We start from the raw sequence: 21,074 nt of genomic DNA on the forward strand, positions 1-21,074 counted from the left end.
AAAATTTATAACTCACGTATACGACTGACAATCCTATCTCCATTTACCATCCCTTCGTTTTAACTTATAACCGTTTATAAGTAAGACTAATCGAAAACCAAATTTTCACTTTTAGCAACCATACACCATACAGCACTTGCACATAAAGTAGACCGGACAGGTAAATCGGACCGACTGGTCCGGATACAATTCGGTCCAGTCTCCGGTCCGGTCCAAGCAAAAAAATCACCTTAAAAAATAGAAACGATCCGGTCCAAACCCAGAAAAAACTGGACCTAAAGGGTTCCTGCCTGGTCCGGTCCGGGTTCCCACCTAACCGGTCCGGTCTCCGGGTTTGGGATATAGGGTTGTCCGGTCTGCGGGTCATTGCAGTCCGATCCGGTTCTGAACAGGTAAACACAAATTCTCATTTGTGACGTGAGACAAAGAAGTAAGTGAAAGAACAAGTGGGAGAAGGCTGAGAAATCACAAGCTTGTCACGGTGACAAACCAGACTGACTGCAACCCAAACACAAAACCAAACTACCCACCCTATCCAACTCTTGTTTCATAAATTGATAACTCAAAAATTTCAAGAACGATAACACAAAAATGGCGTTAGCAACAAGTAGAGTAACAGTAAGAGCATCATGGGACACTCAACAAAGACTTCCTTACAATCGTAATTCCCCTCGCAAAACTCACAAACCTAAATCCCTTTTCCTGTCTCCTTCTCCTTCTAAAACTCAATCAATTAATAAAAGCTCTCAGTTACAAATTAATGTCGATGAACTTCTCAATTTCAATGCTATAGCTCCTCGCCAAGGTACTTAAGAAACCCTCCATTTTATTTTTCTTAGTTGGTTTTTAGAAGATTTAGTCATGTGGGTAGGGGGTCGAATTGTGTTTGCAATACAAAGAGACTATTTTCGAATTCCCATAAATGAAAATTGCGTCGATGTCGTTGTTCTGTCCAATTATTATTAATGTATTGGTGTCTTTTTTGTGATAATGTTTATGAATGTGTGTTGATTTAAGGTAATTTGAGTGGGTTTGGTTATAAAGTTTGTTAATTTCTGAAATTGTGTGCTATTAGTCTCCCTTAAGACGGTCTTAACTTCGCACGAGAATAATGTCACCATTTTATGATTAAAAATGATCATTTAATGATAAAAAGTGATAACTTAAATAAAAATGGTAACATTTTATCCGTCTGAAATGAGAATTTGTGTTTCAATGCATTTTATGTAGCGGAATGTGTTTTTTTTCCTCATTTGGTTAAAAGGGTAGAAGCATTTTCTATTGAATTTTTTTAGTTTAATGGTTAAAGGAATATGTAATGATATGTCATATGAGGATAAAAGGTTGTTTCTTTAAGGGATTTTGGATTTATTTGGTTATAAAATTGCATTATTTGTATGCAGTTTCATCTTTTGAAGTGATTTTCATGCTGTATTTACCAGTGGATAACTTTTGACTGCGCGGCAGTCGATTTTTTATTGGGGTTTTTCAATCTTGGTGTTTTAGGAGCTTAAATGATCAACTAGAAAGTATGAAAGTTGCTTGCTTGATGTAATAAATGTGATCATTGGGGCATATTAGTTTCTAGGGTGTGGTTTATTATCATGTCTTGGGAATTCTGGTGATGATAAATTGATTGCTATCTAAGTTTTTTTGATGGTTCTGCAAATCCGAATTTTAGAACCAGTGAACTTGGACGAGGAGACATACTTGGGTTATGATAGATGGTTGCCAAGACCTCCAAAGTCAGAGAAGCCACGGTCTTCACACAATGCAGCTGCTTTGGCATATATTGGAGATTGTATATACGAGGTATTCGTGTTTTGTTAATCTTTCTGTCGTCCTACTAATTCATCTGTTCATGTATGAATATATTTCTCGTCATGTGTGTTTTGTGTTGCCTGACTTGCATCTATTACCTTTTTTGTCATTCCATGAACTTAAATGTCGGTTTCTCAATGAGACCAGCCTACATGCATGCGACCAACCTTGGTTCCCACAGGTGGCGAAATTTGTAAAAGGCTGTTAGATGTCAATAGAGTAACACACAGAGAGCACACATGCCGCTGAGTGCTGAATAATCAGTAATGTGTTCAATTGGTAGGACGATAGGAACTGAAAAATTAATATGACATGTTCTTTTGAAGGATATACAAAGAATAAATTTCACGCATGATGAACTTTGCTGGTACATCGCCTAGTGATGTAAAAGACACATTACCAACCTGACTCCTGGCTTCCTGAGTGCCGCTCAGGCGCTCACACTTGTTCAATCTTGGACCTCCTTTGCATAAATATTCAAATTCTTTTGTAGGAACGGTGGGTGGATAACAAGTGTTAACAAGTAGCCATTTTTTTGGCCTTATTTTCTCCCTCAAAATGGGAGAATAGACAACGACTATTGTTCTTGCAAAGGGTTTTGATAGTTTTAAATGGTTATTTTTTACTGTTAAGAAAAAGGGCTCAAAATCTCATTGTTTTCAAGCACACTCAAGTTGACATAGCTAAGCTTAGATGAGGATTCTGTGCATAGCCAATATGTGTTCTACAATCTATAGTAATGAAATAAGACGCGTGCTGTAGTAATTAGTACTTTGGTCTGATCTTTATGTATAAGAACGCCAAAGTTAGCTACCAATAGAAGTATGTTAAGGCCATTACTAAATGCATCTCCTGCAGAGGCCAGTCGGTCAAGCTGTTCGTTTTAAACTGTGACCATATGTTATGTCTTGTGGACGAGCTAATCATCCACTAACATTCATTGTTTTCATTAAATGTGTTGTCACTAATTTTCTTCTAACATACACAGTTGTATGCTCGAAGACACTTTTTAGCTCCTGCGCTAAATATCGAGCAATATAATGATCGTGTTATGGCAGTGGTACGGTGTGAAGCACAGGTATGCTCTTGTTATAAATATGATTTTCATTATTGCAGTAGTTTCATGTAGTATGATAGAATGTAGGCCTGTGGCTTCCATTTTTTTTGCTTTTTGTGAGGGTATTGATTTATGAATGCTTTCATTCCATTATCATGATGAAAAGGTTCTCCCCTATAGAACCGTATGGACATAGTTTATGGTCGAGCTGTCTTAAAAAGAGGCAATCAGCCCAAAATTAGTAATCACTCATACATTCCCCACTCCTCACTCTACTGCCACCAACGCCCCGTAACAATCCTCTTCCCCTATTTGACCACCGTTCGCAGGCGACCTCACCACTGCACCACCTTTTTCATGCCACTTTCTTCTCCTATGGTCAGTTGTCACCCATCAATAAATTTCATTTGAGCTGTCTAGCTGTATTGCCTACTGCCACCCTATCCCCGTAATCTTGTATAAACGAAGTGTTCATTGTTTGATTTCTCCTCCATATTTTAATACACAATCAAGACCCCAATATGTGTAGAGTAGCATTGCCTTAGTTTACTCCGCACAACATCTACTATATTACATTCTTGACGATGTTCGTAAAGTTTAGTTTCTAGTCTGTTACTTGCCTGGAGATACTCTTTTTCAGACAATCATACACGCGTTTCGTTTCTTGTGCTTCAAAATTTTTCGGCTCATAGTCATTGTCTGCATGGTACATTCAGCTCCTGGTGTTTTAAGATGATTTGGCGTTGATGGTTTTATTTTCTTTTGACAGTAAGGTTGTTGATAACTTAAAACAGATCTGATATATTGTATCATGGTTTATACATGACAGGATGCTCTGCTTCAAAAGCTGCTCAGCGATAACTTCTTGTCAGCAGAAGAAAAGTACGAAACCATTCGTCTCTTTAGTGTTGCCAAAATCTTAGATAACTGTGCTTTAAATTTCCATGTTCTCACATGTACGGATTCGTTGTAATAGTACTAGTTAGCAAATTTCCGCATAATGGGTGGCTAAAACAGTGGAATTGTATTATAAAAGTATGTCCTTGAGGCCTAAACTAGTCAGCAAATTTCTGCGTAATAGGGAACTAGACACTTTCTTTGGAGATTAGGAGCAAAACACCAGTTTATTAGACCTATGTTTGAGATCTTCAGTTCGCTGCTTACTAATATAGTGCTTGTGTTTTGACATGATAGGGATGTCCTTCGGTGGGGAAAAAACATTGGATCGGCTAAAACACGGACTACAAAACGTGCTGGTGTTGCCGTGTACAATAGAGCTTCGTCGCTTGAAACACTGGTCAGTGGCTACAAAATCTTCTCCTTGCTTTAATATGTCAGTAACTTGAGACTGAGGGCCGGGGAGGCGGGGACAATAGGAATAGGGCACTGAAATCTAATTCCCTTCTCCTTTTTAATTGTATAGGCCGCGCACCTTGGATCACAGAAGTAAGAAAAAAAATGTAGCGAAACTGATCTTGTCATCAGCTTATTTTTCATATTTTTGTGAAAATAACTAAAATTTGACTCTGTGAGTCTGATAGGTACCGTGTAAGCAACATTTTCTTTACTGCTGGCAAAAATAATAAAAAATAAATAAAAAATAAAAAATAAAAAAATCGACTTGAGTTAAAATATGTACTCTTAGGCTCTTAGCACGTAGTTGTCCTGGGAAACATTTGATTCAGGGCTATTACGGCCGTCCGGGTCAGTTACAGTTCAGGTATAATTTCAATTATCACGTTCGGTTGGGTCATTTTGGGCTTTTGTATGTTTTGCCTGTCATTATTAAGATTTAAGGAGTAAGATCACTTTTTCGCCTTCAGGCCATCTAACCCGGGCAGGATCGTGTAAATTCGGGCTCGTTTGTTTCGGAAAGGGTTATGGGTCGTGTCAAGTGTGGTTGATGTTGATCGACCCGGGGTCAATTTTCCCAAGTCTAATTTCATATAGACTATTGACGGTTTTTATTTGTCCTTCTTGTAGATTGGTTACCTTTATCTGACAAACCCCCAGCGCTTGGAGGATATGATGTCCAGTTTGGGATTTTCGGTAAATATTTCAAACCAGACGATTCTGGAGGATCTGAACTGTAAGCATCAACTCTCTTAACTACATTCAATTATCGTATGATCTCAAAATCATTGATCGTTCGTTACCTTCTTGCATCTTTATATGAATATATGAATCTAAAACGAACACTTCTTTTGACAGTAGAGTTGCAGAAGGCGAAGCTAAAAAAAGTCGGAGATAAGGTGCCTCAGCCAACCTGACCAAAAACACCATCAAGCACACTATTGAAGCAATACAACTTTTTTGGCCCGAGACTAGAAAGAAAATACTTATTCCTCTAGGTCACGCAGAGAACAGATTGCTATCTTCGGACTATCGTTTCTAGCCGTGATTATGGGATCGGTCGCTGATATCCAAAATGCTTGGTGTAGCATTGAGTAAGATCTTTTGCAAATCCGGCGTTGCCTCTAGGCCAGTTTTTAATTACATGGTTCGAACTTTTTAGACTTTTTTTTAATGTAATAATAAATGTAGCGGTTAAACTACTTTTACGTCGACGTAGTCTTAGTCGAGGTAATCAGTGCCACACCATGTTCTAAATCATCTCTTGAGATCTGCGTTCTTGTTATCAGTATGGGTAAGGGTGTAGTTTTCCTAATGCTAACATTGCTCAGAATGTTGGTCCAAGAATGATAAAAATCATCGTATTTGAATACCGAAAATGTATATTGTAACATACGAGGATTTTATACTATCCGAAGACCCGTCTTAGGAAAACTCTTCGGATTTATAAAACGCTCGTATATTTTTATTTTAGCAATGTAATATTCTTATTATTTAGTTTTCAAATAAGGCGGTCTTATAATAAATAATAATTACATCGTCTCGGAAAATTAAAAAATAAAGGGTAAAATGGTCAAATAATAATAGTATGGAGTGTACAGGCGGCATAAAGGCAAACCTGACAATGCATAATTGGGTGTTCATTTGTTTGGTCAGAGATAAATGGACGGTTTGTGATCTAAGCTAAGTCGGTGCAGAAAGATGGCGAATCATTCCACTCTTTGCTTTATCACCTCTGTTTTTCTCTTTTTGTCTCTTTTCTTTGTCCCATTTTATTACTTCTTCCTGTTATTTGGATCCCGTAAAAAAAATTGTGGAGTTTGGAATTCGTGACTAAGAGATATGGTTACTCAAAGTTTGTTCGGCAAAAAAACATTAACGTACAAAAGCTTCTAGCCATGGGATCCAAATACAACAATTTATTTTTTCAAATCGTAATTCTCGGAAAGATAATCGATTTGAAAAAAAAAAATTATCACTTTCTGAACTCGTAGACACAAGTTATAGCCTCTTAAAGTTTTCCGGAACAAAAAACTGGGTATTTCGGACAAAATTTGAAATTTCAAGTACACTGCGTACATTTTCCCCATTTTTTTCCTCAAATAAATTTTGGTTGACCACCTCCTAAGGAGGAATTGCGAGGTCCTGGGTTCGATTCCCTAGATGAACACTTTCCTGGGGACCTGACGTCCGGAGAGGGAATAATCCCCGCGGAAAATAACTCACATGGTACAGGCGCCTAGCAGGGTGGGATCCTGTATCCGGGGAGGATCTAACCTCCTCGTCATCAAAAAAAAAAAAAAAAAAAAAAAATTGGTTGACCATATTAGTCACGAGTTTTAAACTCGACAAATTCTTTTTTTTTTTTCTCAATTCGTAGTATTAAAAAAGATGATCAATTTGAAAAAAAATAGTCATCACTTTTAGAACTCGTAAATACGTATTAATGTATTATAACTTTTAAAAGTTTTCCACATAAAAAAATTTTAATATTTTATACAAAATATCAAATTTCAGGAATATCGCGAGAATTTTCCATTTTTTTGGGTGTGAAATACAGAAATAGTATGGCCCCGTAATGTGTTGTCATAACGAAGGGTAACATAGTTTGTGGAGTAAGATGAAGTCAAGTATGAAATACAAAGAAATAAGTTTATATATCTGAAGACCTTTTCAGTATCAATTGTTTTGGAGTATATAGATTGTGTCATGCACTCACGTACCATGTTAGGTGTATTCTTCATAATCTTTACCCTAGAGTTGAAATTCTATATCTCATTTCCGAATTTCTTTTTCTTATCGCATTTCATTTATCTTACGATACATGTACTTGATATACAGAGTATATAAAACTCTATCTTTCATATACTCCATGATATAGAAATGATAGTCACAAGGAATAAGGAAACACGAGATGGAATATAAAATGAAACAGAGAATCCGCTTTTAAAATCGTAATAATTATTTTAACACGAAGTATTTGCAATGCCTTAGTGGGAAAATTGTAAGAAAAAACATTTCAAAAGTGTAGTTAAATTGGTAGTTACGATGCAAAGAATTGAACATCATAACAATGTTTATATAATGTGAGCTTGAGTTTATTTCAATTTTTTCCCGGTTTTAAAATCCATCTAATACATTATACAATAAATTAACACGTAGTTCTTAAACTAACATAAATATCGCAATTCCATAGTTCCAAGTTTTTGTTCAAAAGAAAATGCTAGTCGATAGATACACCCGAAGTTTTACCCAGTGCGCACTGAAGATAACGGCTGCATGGCCTCGTCACAAAAAAAAAAAAAAAAAAGACCTTACATCAAAAGAAAATGCTAGTCGATGGGTAGATGATAATCTAGAAGATGACTATAAAACGGTTTTAAAACTTGTTAAGAAAATAGGGTAGACTGTAGAGTACCTAATACGATATGTAAAATAGCCAAACTCAAATATTTTATTGATCAAAACTCAAAACACCTAAATTTTTAGGTATATTTTGTATCAGATAATATATTTTAAATCAATAATTTACACTTTTGAATTTAAAAATAACACCATTCAAATTTCAATAACTCTATAGCCGTATCTGAAATCACAAAATCCCAAAATTCTTAATCAAAGTCTTCAAAATTTGTTGGAGAGTGGAACCCCAGATTTGATTCAGAGGAGCATACTATATACCATGAATTAAACATTTTTTAATTCAAAATTCACCAACTACCAGTAGTATTTCTTCCCTAATTTACATTTATATTTACATTTATATACTTATAGACAAGAATCATCACCCTTTCTTTCACTATCTCTCTGTCATTTTCTCTCTCTAATTCCTCAATTTTGATCTTTGTCCCAAAAGGGTTCATTCAGATCACAATTATTTTCCACCAAACCCTAGAATTAATGGGTATTTCTCTTCCCTCTATATCATTGATTGATCCAATCTAACTGAATTTGGTATTTTACTTTAGTTATTGCCCAATTTATGGGTTTTTGCTTGGTTTAATTGGGGATTTATTGTGTTGTTTTGGATTTTGATTGTTTTTAGTTATTGGGTATTTTTTGTTTTTACCATTTGGGGTGATTTGGGGTTAGGAAATGTAGTTTCTGATCAGTAATTTTGTTTATAGCTTGTGAAAGTTGCAAACTTTGTGATGATATGCTGATTAATTTTGTTATATTCAGTATTTTGGATCTTGAAATGCGTGTTTTTGGTCAAATGTGTGGAAGAAAAAGGGAGAAGTTTTGATTTTCTGAGTTCAGGGATTTTACTGAGGTTTTAAGGGTTTGTAGATGGATAGTTTGGTGTTTGTATAGTTGAGTTTTGAGCTGTTTCTGGATGTGTAAGTTATGGTCAGGCCATAGCAGCTGCAGGAAGTCTGGTGTTTTATACCGATCTTGTGAGTTGCGACACTCGTTCCTAGGCTGGTAGTCAGGAAGCTTTGCTAAAATGTATGATCGAATAACGAAAATAAATTGGTATTGCTCAAAAAAGGATCTATGATGACTTGATGAGGGTTTGTTGGTGATTTGTGGATATAGTGTGTAGCTGAATTTGAACTGGCTTTTGGATTTGATGAAGATGAGGTTCGCTTATATACTCGTAATTTTAGTTATTAATTGGGGTTGCAGGAAGTGGGTTGTCATCTGTAATAGAAAGAGTTTTCTAGCTGGTTAGTAAAGTTTGTAGCTTGGCTGGAATCCAGGAGGACTGGTCATTGACTAAAATGAGTTGGAATGATGAATAAGGATTTCGTCTTTTGAGTTGGGATCTTTATACATACATACTAAGTTACTAACACACGTGGAAATGGAACACGTGCGAAGGTTGTATTTAGCTGAGTTTGAAGCTCCTTTTGGATGACATTGGTGATGGGGAGGCAGATTTTAGAAAACTTGTTTTTGTCTAATTGTATGATAAGGAGTCCAGAGTTGCATGTAATATGATGAGACTCGTGCTGCTTACAAGTTTGTTAATTGGTTCTGAATGATTTGCTCTAATGTACACTGAATGATTTGCTCTAATGTACACGGAAATGAGATGCAACATAGTTTTGTTTTCTTAAGCTATGCTTTTTGTTTCAAGATGTCTTCGTTGTACAATTAGTGTAGCCGAAGATGTAATGAAGCAGGGGCAGGATTGTATATATGTGACATTGTGTGCTTGTCCAGAAAGTTGTTTCGGTTGGCTACTTAGCGATTTTCTTGATTTCAATTCGTAAAAGGAAAAAGCAAGAAGCTAAACTTTTGTCCCTGAAATCCTGAATACTAGTTCTTTTGGAAGAAGTTCATTTAGAAATCCTATCTAAGTTGTTATCAAGGATTGTTTTATCTAGAAATGTTGTTTCTTCTTGTGCTTAAAGTGTTGATAATTTTTTTTGACTTTTAGTCATGAATATGCCTGTCTGACTTTCAGTTATGAGTTTATAAAAGTTTGCTGATATCTCTCTCTTAATTTTCTCAGAGAATGATGATGTATCCTGTTCTACACAACTGATTGATGGAGATGGAGAGTTCAATGTCACTGGAATTGAGAAGTTTTTGAAAGGAGTAAAATTGGCAGAATGCGGACTTTCATATGCCATAGTCTCCATCATGGGTCCGCAAAGCAGTGGTATGTAATATTTCTTTCCCCCTTTGTTCTGGCCAAGATATGGTTGCTTTTGATAGTTTTTTTTATGTCTACACACATTCACATTCTCCATCACACAAAACATGTCTACTATGGAATTGTAAACTATTGGCTTGGATGGAATTATGGACCTAAATGGAATGTGTAAACAATTAGCTGGAAGCCTGGAATAGAGGGAGTATTGTGTTGTGGCTTGTGAGTGGTTGCAAGACTAAGTATTGACGACCAGTCTTTTTATAAGACCCATCATATATCTCTTGCCAATTGCAGGGGTAGATTATTGTTGAAAGGCAATAGGGTGTGTGCTTGTATGCCCCCCCGCCCCTCTCTAAACTACCTGCTTCTTATACTCTCCAAATGCACTGCACAGCTGTAGTAGTATTCGGAGTTGAATGGGCTTGAGGCGGAATTGTTTCGCTTCTTTCTAAGTCTATTTCTTTTAGTATATTTTATCTACTGCGACTTGATTCTCTGCACTTTAACGGTAGATGACGAATATGTGAGTTATTGCTAGCTGATGCTCTTGTTTTGTGTTGATTTTCTTCTTTGCTCTTGCAGGAAAAAGTACTCTATTGAACAATTTATTTAGAACCAACTTCAGAGAGATGGATGCGTTCAAAGGAAGGTAATCGACTCATTTCGACTTTGATTCATTCTTAAAAAGTAAACGAGGAAACATTTGACAGCATTCTACTTTTCCAGGTCTCAAACCACCAAGGGCATTTGGCTGGCGAGATGTGTTGGAATTGAACCATGTACACTTGTAATGGATTTGGAGGGTACTGATGGCAGGGAAAGAGGAGAGGTGATTACCAAGCTTTGTATCTCGCTAGCTTTGTAAATCTCGAGCACTTCGTTTGTCTAGAAAGGCGACACAGTTATTTTAGTTCGTACATTTGTGGGGATCTACACCTTTGAGTCTTTGACACACTCTTCTATGTATTTCTCATACTCCCTCCTATTCACTAACATCTTTCACACTTCCTAAAACGGAAAATTCATAAAGATCTTCTACTTTCCTTATTTGTCTATCATTTGTGGTTAATATAACATGTAACCCCACATTCTCTCTCCTACTTTAATTTTCCTCCATATAATACCACTCCATTAAATATATGTCCAAAACCAATATGGAAGATCATATAGAATAGGAGGGAGTAGTATTTATTTTCTTGTGGTGAATTACAACCAAATGTTAGTTCATGTGTGTGGCCGTTAGCCAGTTATAGAATTCTTCTGTGGTGTGATATCATCAATGATAATGAAGGTCATTGGTTACTGGTTTGCTGTCATAAATGTAAACGGTGGCTGTTTATGTGTCAAAACTTAAGCTTCCATTGTTATGTGTCTGTGTTTCTTCTCATAGTAGAGGGGTTATAGTTCGGATTGATTTTCAGTATTCCAAAGGACACTGGAAGAATAGAATATTGGCTCAATCTGCATTATATTTATATTAATCCCAGCCATGAGAAAAACCAATGAGGGTAAATAACACACCCTGGCACCTATGGAAATGAAGCATTTTAGCCGATCCAGATTCAAATAAACCTATATAACTGCCATAAAGACTTTGCTAGTGTGTAAATTAGTTTATAACCGTTGCTTTATAAACTTAATCCTTATATTGCTGTTGCCTTACTTTTCAGGACGATACTGCTTTTGAAAAACAAAGTGCTCTCTTCGCTCTTGCTGTTTCCGATATAGTGCTTATAAACATGTAATTGAAGAACTATCTTTTTATCTTCTCTTTACACCTTTTTGATTCAACTCTTTGTTAACACTGATATGCGAATTTTGCCACGTAGGTGGTGTCATGATATAGGACGTGAACAGGCAGCCAATAAGCCTCTTTTGAAGACTGTATTTCAAGTAAATCTTCCTTTCTCTTAACATTTTTATCTTATATTATTTTTTTCTGGTGCAATGATGGTTCAGTTTTTGAAACCATGATAGTCATTTCTGTTGCTGTTTCTGTTTAGGTAATGATGCGATTGTTTAGCCCGCGTAAGACCACTTTGATGTTTGTAATTCGTGATAAGACACGGGTGAGGTTCTATTTTCGTCTCCCTACCTCTCTTTTTTGTGTCTTTGCTTATTATCTGGGAGTATTTTTATATCACTTTCAATACTCGTGACTTTTTTGTGAACTTGACTGTTGCACCTTTTGCTTTGTTCATATAGACACCTTTGGAAAATTTGGAACCTGTCCTGCGGGAAGATATTCAGAAGGTGAGGTTGGCTCTATACCACCTGATGTTGACTACTATATTGATTATATTTGACTGTTTACTCATTTTGTGACCATCAGATATGGGATTCCGTTCCTAAGCCACAAGCACATAAGGACACTCCTCTAAGTGAATTTTTCAATGTAAGATAGTCATTCTTACAGATGGCAGAATGTGGTTTATACCTGTTTGATTTGGTCGTTGAGGTTCCATTTTTAAATTTACTGTCAACTTTTTTCAGGTTGAGGTAGTTGCTCTTAACAGTTATGAAGAGAAGGAAGAGCTATTCAGAGAGCAGGTATGCTTGAGGTTTCTTTTTTCTCTTTTTCTACTTGATGTTCGATATTTTACGTTATGATGGTAGGTACCATCCACTTCATTCGTGTTTTACCCTGTGATTGGTACTATCTTTCAAATTCCATAGATCTTACTTAGGGCTGCAAATTGTTGTTTTTTGCCCTAGCATTATAATTTGGGGCCTCCGCATAATAACTGTGCTTTGCTTACCGTGGATGGATGAAGGTTGCTAATTTGAGGCAGCGATTCAACCACTCTATAGCTCCTGGTGGACTCGCTGGAGATCGACGAGGTGTTGTTCCTGCGTCAGGTTTTTCCTTTAGTGCTCAGCAAATTTGGAAAGTCATAAAGGAGAACAAGGACCTTGATCTTCCTGCACACAAGGTTAGTGCTATAATTAATAACTTAAAGAAGTGACACATTGGAATTGTTATTCATGCTGCAAATTTGTTACAGGTCATGGTGGCGACTGTTCGCTGTGAAGAAATTGCGAGTGAAAAATGTAGCGACTTTACCCAAAACCAGGTAAGATGGTCAATTATTGTGTATGTATTTGTGTGTATTCTTCCTTTATATCCCTAATTCTTTACTTATATGGCATGTGCGATAATGTGTTCCAAACTTTTGCAGGATTGGCTTCAATTGGAAGAGGCCTCACAATCTAGTCCTGTCCCAGGTTTTGGCAGAAAGCTCAGTTCAATTCTTGGAAGCTGTTTCTCCGAGTGAGTAACAACCACATATGTTAATCGGTTTTTATGTCATTATCGTTTGTGCGATTGTTCTAAATGCATAATAAATATGCAGTTCTACTACTGTTTGCTCTGGAAATGTGCTAATGGATTGAACTATATTGATTAGAGGAGCACCCTGTTATAACTTTAGATGATGTACATCTCTTTTGCCTAGTTCATCTTCCTACGGCTCCTTTGCATCCGTTAATATTAAAATGTTTATATTATGGCTTGTGTGGATCAAGTGAAGTATGCCCTAGTCTGGGTTAGTTTTAGATTAGCTTAAGAATAGAGTTAAAATGACTTTCTTCTCAAACAAAAAAATCAGTACTTAAATTCATTGTATCATATAAATTCTCTGTTAAATTTATTTTCTTCTTGCTTATATGTCTCTTTTGCATTTAAATGCTGGGTATTAAGTATAGAAATAGAAAGTTAAGTACTCCCTCCTTCCTTCTATGTTCTTTCCATTTCATACAGAAACATATTGAAAAACATAAAAGTTCAGTCATTGAAATTGAAAACATTAGTATTCATTATTCAAAAATCTTTCACAAAATAATATTTTTGAGGAAAAAGAAAAAAAAATCTATCATATAAATGGGAAAAAAAAAGATGGTCAAAGTGCTGTGTTGGAGACTGCGCAATTGTTTTCACAATGGGTATGTTTATGTGACTTACGACTGTTAACGAACTTAACGTGCTTCTCTATACAGGTACGATGCAGAGGCTATATATTTTGAAGAGGGTGTGAGAACTGCAAAGAGGAAGCATCTGGAAGAAAAATTACTGCAGGTATAGTCGTATGTTGTGTGGAAGCTTTGTAGTTATAAGGTCTTTGATCTAGCATCATCTCCTGCTTATATTCTTTTATTGTGGAACTGTTTTGGCAAACAAAAGCTTTGCTTTGTGTCACTGATGTCTTGTTTCACTTTGATTGTTCTTCACTTCTTCTGATAATGGATATTTTCCCTTCTTTTTTTATGCTCTATTGTATCAGGTTGTTCAACCTGCCTTTCAATCGATACTGGGACATGTGCGTTCTGAAGCTTTGGAAAAGTTCAAGGAAGCATTTGAGAAAGCTTTGAATGGGGGTGAAGGATTTTCTGATGCTGCTTGCAGGTGCAAGCAGTCTGCTTTAGATTTTTTCGATGTGGGATGTGCCGGTAATTTTTTTTTCTCCATGACCAAAACGAGAAGGATAAAACTTCTGTTTGTATAAGGGTCCTGTTAGGCATTTACTATATGCTCAACTCCTCTTGTATATGTTCGAATTTTTGACGGATTCAAGTAGTCTTGCAAATTCTTTTTGATAATTATCATGTGCAAGAGGCCTCTTTATTGGTGTCAGTATATACATGTAGTAGGATCTCATTTGTTTCAAGATAAAAAAATATTCTCTTATCGAGTTCATATTCTCCCTTGAAACTGTATTATTATATGGATTTTGCCATGTTGAGCCATTAGAAGCTTATCGGATGAGAGCTTTACTTTCCCTGCGCAGATGCTGTGGTCGAACAAGCAAATTGGGATACTTCTAAAGTGAGGTCGAAGCTTGTCCGTGATTTGGATGAACATATCGCCTCTGTTCGTGCTGCCAAGCTGGGTGAACTTACATCCCGTTATGAGGTATGTAACTATTGGTTCAGTGAGGAGTGTACCTTGATTGGTTCAGTGAGGAGTGTACCTTTTCCGTCTTCCTCTGACTGATGATGCATCTTGATTGTGTTTGTGGCACTAAAAAATGTTTGATGAGTGTCATGACAGACATTCATTTATTGTTTATTGGAATTTGGATGATATAAATGTGATTTAGTTGAAAAAAGAGAGTAAGTAATCTGTATTTGCTCAAAATCCTCAGAATGAAGCATAAAAATGCCCAAAAGTAATACTCGTTCTTGATTTCTGACAACTTTGAGTAAAATTGATAGGTGGCTTTTGCTACTTTCCTGGTTTACTAATTGTAAATCAGTTTTGGTCTGAAGAGCTCGAGAAATTTCTTTGCTGTTTAAAGTCTCTACCTATATATTCTCTTTGTTTTGAGCATGTGTCTCTGCAGTCTGCACCGTCAATCCGTCACCCTTCTATAAATATCCCCTTGTGTTTGAAAATTGAGTCAATAGGGTCCTTGTGTTTGAAAATTGAGTCAGAGTCTGACACTTGGCATATACCCTGTCCGACACCGGTATCAGAGTACTGGTAAAATTGCTCTTTGCCATTTACCAATTATTAAGTTAGACTCTTTCCTGTGTTACCATGTACCCCAATCCTCCTTTTATTGGCATAGATATTGATGACTATTTGTCGGTGTAGCACTATTCACTGTTATCAATAAACCATCTTATTTTGTTTTTATTCCTGAGCCATGAGCTGCTTTGGATGAACTTGCCCTCATGGATTAAAAGAGCCATTGACTGTGTACACCGCCACTTCACTACTTTGACATTGCTTTGAGAGTCATGACATGCATATTAGTTTCGGTTATGAGATGCGTATAGTGAAAACTACGTTAGATATTGCAATTTTGTTTGAGTGATTGTCAGGTAGTGAAGGTATAAGCCACATTACTCTTTAATTAACACTAAGAAAACTATGCAGGCAAAATTAAACGAAGCTCTTTCAGGGCCGGTCGAGGCTCTACTGGATAGTGCGAATAATGAAACATGGCCATCAATAAGAAACCTTCTTCAACGTGAATCTAAGTCAGCAGTTACTGGTCTTGCTAATGATCTGTCTGGTTTTAACTTGGATGAGCAAACCCAAGACAAAATGTTAGCAAAGCTAGAGGATTACGCAAGAGGCGTAGTTGAGGCAAAGGCCAAAGAAGAGGCAGGAAAGGTCTTGATGCGTATGAAAGACAGGTAGGAGTCCAAACTCCACATTATGTGCAAATACAAAGTGTAACTATTCATTTAATTTCAAGAGTACTAATTCCGTACTTTTCTATAGATTTACAGCATTGTTCAGTCGTGATTCTGACTCAATGCCACGGGTGTGGACGGGAAAAGAAGATCTTAAAGCAATTACAAAGTTTGCTCGTTCTTCGGTAGGATTATGAAGCTCAGTTAAATGTATATTATTGCTCTCAAGATTTTTTCCGCTCGGATATAAACTGATATTCATTGCTTTTGCAGTCTCTCAAATTGCTCTCAGTCTTGTCTGCCATTCGGTTGGATGTTGAATCAGATGATATTGACAGAACATTGACTCTTGCATTGGTGGAGAACAAAAATAATAGTACTAGTACTGACAGGAATTTGACCGTAACTGATCCCTTGGCATCGAGCACCTGGGAGAAGGTGAGTTTTGCTACTCCAAATAGCTTTCTTGTTTTCTGGTGCCACGTCAAGTCTTTCCTCAATGTATCTTCAGTTATAACTTCACGTGCATGGTAAATTCCTCGAGGAAGTACACGAGCTTAGGAATAAAAAGCTTTCTCTAGATCAAAACCTTTTGTAGTTACTCCCTCCATTCTAATAGGTAGTTTACGTTTTCCTTTTTAGGCAGTTCAATAGGTTGTTAACAATTTTATTCTAGGCTAGTATGTTCACAAAAAAACAATTTCGTCCCTGACCACCCATGTGGCCATGTGGGGAAGGGTTCCATTTTAATTATTAATCACAAGGGTGTGAAAATAATTCAATTGCAGAAGATTCCAGGACTCCTACTTCCATCTAGTCCTAAAAGTTTAAAACTCCGTTGCAAAAGCAAATGTGCGAATGTGAACTACGTGATAGAATGGAGTATGTTTCCGGAAAAGCTTCATTGCTTTTTTTTTTTTTTTTTGCAGGTCCCATCATCAAAAACATTAATAACTCCAGTGCAATGCAAATCTTTGTGGAGGCAATTCCAGATGGAGACGGAATATACTGTCAGCCAGGCCATAGCTGCTCAGGTAGAGTCTCGCCTTCTCGAGTGTTTTTTATTTAGGGACTGATTTTCTTGATCTATACCGTATTTGAATGGCCCGACATTGGAGCTTCTCTTAGTAGGCGTGTGTTTAATTTTTCAGGAAGCCAGCAGGCGTAGCAACAATTGGTTGCCACCTCCATGGGCAATTGCCGCCATGGTCATTTTAGGTTTTAACGAGTTTATGACGCTTTTAAGGTACGTTCTTTTTCTGGTTTCTATCTTTTGTTGTCCTGTATATTGACTTCATGTTGATGTCATTTACAAATCTCTATCTCGTGCAGGAATCCTCTTTATCTAGGCGTTCTCTTTGTTGGGTTTCTAGTAAGCAAAGCATTGTGGGTGCAGATGGATGTAGCTAATGAATTCAATCATGGCATTGTGAGCATCCTTTTTGTGTTTTAAGTTATCAACTTTGACTTAATGTTACCCTATTCTTGCAATGCTCTGACCTCGTAATATTTCATTCACAAAATCTCAGTCGAGACCTCTTAAGCTTAAGGCCGCCGCTTTCATGTTATGTGATCATTATATGCTAGCTTAAAACAAGCCTATAATGACTATATTGTAAGCTTAAGACGGTCTTAAGCAAGATTAACTCTTCAATTGCACGAGTATTATGGCTTGTACGAGTAAAAAGAAATTTCCACATAACAGAAGCTTTTTCACCTTATGATGAAAGCTACTAACTTTTTCTCCGTTTTTGTTTCCAATTTTTTTTGGATCTCCTAATTTTAATCCTCTGCATACAGCTTCCCGGACTTCTATCATTATGCGCAAGGTTTGTGCCAACTGTGATGACCTTGTTGAGTAAGTTGGCTGCTCAGGGAAATATACCAGCAACTAACGGTGGCCAACAAAACCCGCCTCCCCTAGCAGCAAATAGTTTCCGTGGTGGTGCGAGCTCTGGAGGTTTTTCCTCGACTGGTTCATCTCACGTAACAACAAATGAAAATGGAACCGAATATTCAAGCTCTTCAAAGGACGAGTAGATGGATGCACCTCACACCCATTTAGGTTCAAGAATGGTGTGAATCATACACACGTGTATATCGATAAACCAAACCCTATGAGAAGCTGATTGAGAATATGATTGGTCGATTGTCGAAGGCATTGGTTTTATCTATGTACCACATATGTGGGGGGGAATGAGTTCATTGTAAGAGCCACCCCTTTAATTTTTTTTTCCTTACCATTTCCTCATTTTGATATTCTTCTGAGGGTTGTCGGGTGATGTTGAAAGCGGTGGTTACGGATTTAGCTTGTCATTTTTGTATGACAAAGTGTTGTAGTTTTCGATGGTACAATTGTATGCCCCCAACATATGGTATTATTGATATTTGAGAACGATGAGCAAATATACGAGTGGATTGGTAAATTGGATTTAATGGACTTCTTATCAAAATGTACTTTGGTTCTTTCATGTCTCGGATTAGAAGTCAATTTTCGAGAATCGTTGCCTCTTTGTCCCTCGGTTGTGCCTCGGAATGATTCGGTTTGCTAAGCTGATTAAGACAACAATTGTTAATCGTCGACAATGATAATTAGTAACTGAACCGAGCTTGTTGAACCTACCCGACCCGACTCGAACATGACCCGTAACTGAATTGACCCGAAAATGACCCGATCCGAAACAACCTAACTCGAAAAGGACCCGACAAAACATAACTTTAATTGAACCGAAAGGACGTGAAATGACTTTTTCTCTCTTATTCATTGACCCGGTCCGAAATAACCCGATCCGCTTGATCCAAAACAGACCCGACCAGCAAACCCAAAACAACCCAAAATAACGCAACCCAAATTGGCCCAACCCAAATCCGACCCGATTAACCCATTTGCCAAGTATAATCCAGCCCATGATAGTTTGGAATCGATAAGGGAATCGGTAAGTAGGGAACCGAGTCACCGACTAACCAAGTAACTTTCCAAATTCGTTAAAAATAAGAATATAAAAACATACGCATCGCCTTCTAATCCAAATTCCCAACTCTTTCACTACAAAACCCGAAACCCTAACTTTTCCCCCAAATCAATTTCCCCAATTTCTTCAAACCTCAACCTCCGCAACAATGTCGATCAGTCTACGAAAGGCAAACACACGACTACCACCAGAAGTAAACCGCGTACTCTACGTACGTAATCTTCCATTCAACATAACAAGCGAAGAAATGTACGATATTTTCGGAAAATACGGAGCAATCCGTCAAATTCGGGTCGGTACTAACAAAGATACTCGCGGTACTGCTTTCGTCGTGTACGAAGATATCTACGATGCGAAAACCGCTGTTGATCATCTTTCTGGATTCAATGTCGCTAATCGGTATCTCATTGTGTTGTATTATCAGCCTACTAAGATGAATAAGAAGTTTGATCATAAGAAAAAGGAGGAGGAGATTACTAAATTGCAGGAGAAGTATGGTGTTTCGATTAATGATGATGATAAGTGAAGTTGCGGAACCAGGATTTACAGTTACGAGAGGCGGTTATTGCTGTGTTAGTAAGCTTTGAACTTCTAGTTTTCCGATGCTAGTTTCTTTAGTTCTGGAACTGATAACTGATATAATGTACTTAAATTTCTGTGTATTTGGAGGTTATTGTTGTGTTAGTAAGCTTTGATTGTTATGTTTTGTTGACGTTTGATCGGAATAATGTGTTGTTGTTAGGGTTTCGTATCGATTTGAATGTTTGCAGGAGCTTTTTCGGTGTTGTGTTTGTTGGAAAGTATGTGATAAGTGATATATGTACTCAAGCTTTTGTGTATTTGGAGTTACTGTTATGTTAGTAAGCTTTGATTGTTATGTTTTGTTGACGTTTGATTGTTGTATTGTGTTGTTGTTAGGGTTTCGTGTCGATTTGAATGTTTGCAGTAGCGTTTTCGGTGTTGTGTTTGATAGAAAGTATGTGTTTTTAGCTGAATGAAGTTGCAGATTGTGGTTTGTGAATTGTGATTGCCCTGTTGTTTGTGGCTTTTGGTTTGTTTAAGAGCTAACGTTTAACAAATACGGAGTACGAAGTATGATTGAATATAACAATATGGCTTATTTGCATGTCTATACTTTTGAAGTAAGGATTGGACAATGTAGCTTTGGGCGTAGTTTTCCTTATGGATCATACGAGTTAACCTGTTGGCTGTCAGTAAGGCTTCATACCCTTTACGCTACTGTAGGTGGGAGTGCCTCTAAGGCGCGGTAATGATGAAGTTGGAATCCTGCATATATGTTTTTAAGATTTTGTTCTTTGGAGATTAGATAGGGATTACGAGATTATTGATGAACCTACAGGGTGGAAGTTTTCTTTTGCTTTTTGTCTTAGGTTGTTTTCATGACATTGAAATCCATACGAATTGACACTTACATTGCTATTTACTTGAGAAACATGTAGGATGTAAAATTGTAAGGAATGTCTATTTCTCTGGTCATGTATGAAGTTGACCTACGTACGCAACCTCATACCCCTAGAATTGTTAGGTATGCAACATCATACCCCTAGAATTGTTGGGTACGCAACCTCGTATCCTTAGAAGCTATGCTCTCCACATAGTGGCTAGTGCCATCGTTATGAAGAATAGATTTCATGAGGATTTAAGCTTCATGTGCGCAGTTGAATAAGCACTTGGATGTTGTGGGTATAGTCTAGTATGAGATTAGCTAGCCAAGCCCGAAGTCGGAACTCATGCTTTTAGTTTTCTGTTGGGCGGGCAAGAATGATTTTGAGCGGTCTTTTGAGCCCTGTTTCAAGGTTTCCAGATTAGGCAGAGTTCTTGGATGGTTAGAAAGCTTAATTGTTTTTTTTTTTTTTTTTTTTGCAGCCGACATTGAAATATGTTTTTATTTTGTTGCTGGTATGCCAGTAAGAACTTCTCCTGTACTATTTTGTGGTATGATATATTGAACGTTACGATGTTTTATTTCTTCCTGTCACTAGAGTAAGGTGTAGATAATGTATTACTCCCTCCCATCCAGACCAAAAGAAAAATGGGTCCATGTTTCCTTTGATCTGGATGAGAGGGAGTATGATGCTTAAGGGATAGGGCGATAGGCCTAGTA

At 37.1% G+C, this 21,074-nt stretch overlaps 3 protein-coding genes across 4 annotated transcripts; all 3 read left to right on the forward strand.

Annotated features, from left to right (window-relative positions):
* Positions 1-507: 507 nt before the first annotated feature.
* On the forward strand, positions 508-5,610 carry LOC141591675 (uncharacterized). Of its 2 annotated transcripts, none has more exons than XM_074412080.1 (7): positions 508-805; positions 1,682-1,812; positions 2,810-2,899; positions 3,708-3,760; positions 4,073-4,175; positions 4,862-4,967; positions 5,090-5,610. In XM_074412080.1, the coding sequence occupies exons 1-7, from the start codon at positions 592-594 to the stop codon at positions 5,146-5,148; spliced, it is 756 nt and encodes a 251-aa protein (XP_074268181.1). In that variant the 5' UTR covers positions 508-591; the 3' UTR covers positions 5,149-5,610. The 2 variants fall into 2 exon arrangements, with proteins under 2 accessions (XP_074268181.1, XP_074268182.1); XM_074412081.1 differs by having other exon boundaries at positions 5,093-5,610.
* A 2,085-nt stretch (positions 5,611-7,695) lies between these two features.
* Positions 7,696-18,403, forward strand: LOC141591676 (protein ROOT HAIR DEFECTIVE 3-like). The gene is made up of 23 exons (XM_074412082.1): positions 7,696-8,135; positions 9,693-9,842; positions 10,419-10,485; positions 10,563-10,665; positions 11,507-11,577; positions 11,666-11,729; positions 11,840-11,905; positions 12,042-12,089; positions 12,169-12,231; positions 12,330-12,386; positions 12,611-12,769; positions 12,842-12,910; positions 13,016-13,107; positions 13,833-13,911; positions 14,117-14,282; positions 14,621-14,745; positions 15,715-15,977; positions 16,066-16,162; positions 16,251-16,415; positions 16,907-17,011; positions 17,129-17,223; positions 17,310-17,406; positions 17,778-18,403. Exons 1-23 carry the CDS (start codon positions 8,132-8,134, stop codon positions 18,015-18,017), a joined length of 2,445 nt encoding a protein of 814 aa, XP_074268183.1. The 5' UTR covers positions 7,696-8,131; the 3' UTR covers positions 18,018-18,403.
* A 559-nt stretch (positions 18,404-18,962) lies between these two features.
* Positions 18,963-19,837, forward strand: LOC141591664 (splicing factor 3B subunit 6-like protein). The gene has a single exon (XM_074412069.1). The coding sequence runs from the start codon at positions 19,098-19,100 to the stop codon at positions 19,473-19,475; it is 378 nt and encodes a 125-aa protein (XP_074268170.1). The 5' UTR covers positions 18,963-19,097; the 3' UTR covers positions 19,476-19,837.
* Positions 19,838-21,074: the final 1,237 nt, after the last annotated feature.

The sequence above is a fragment of the Silene latifolia genome, chromosome 7 (genome assembly GCF_048544455.1).
Source record: "Silene latifolia isolate original U9 population chromosome 7, ASM4854445v1, whole genome shotgun sequence".
Classification (NCBI taxonomy): domain Eukaryota; kingdom Viridiplantae; phylum Streptophyta; class Magnoliopsida; order Caryophyllales; family Caryophyllaceae; genus Silene; species Silene latifolia.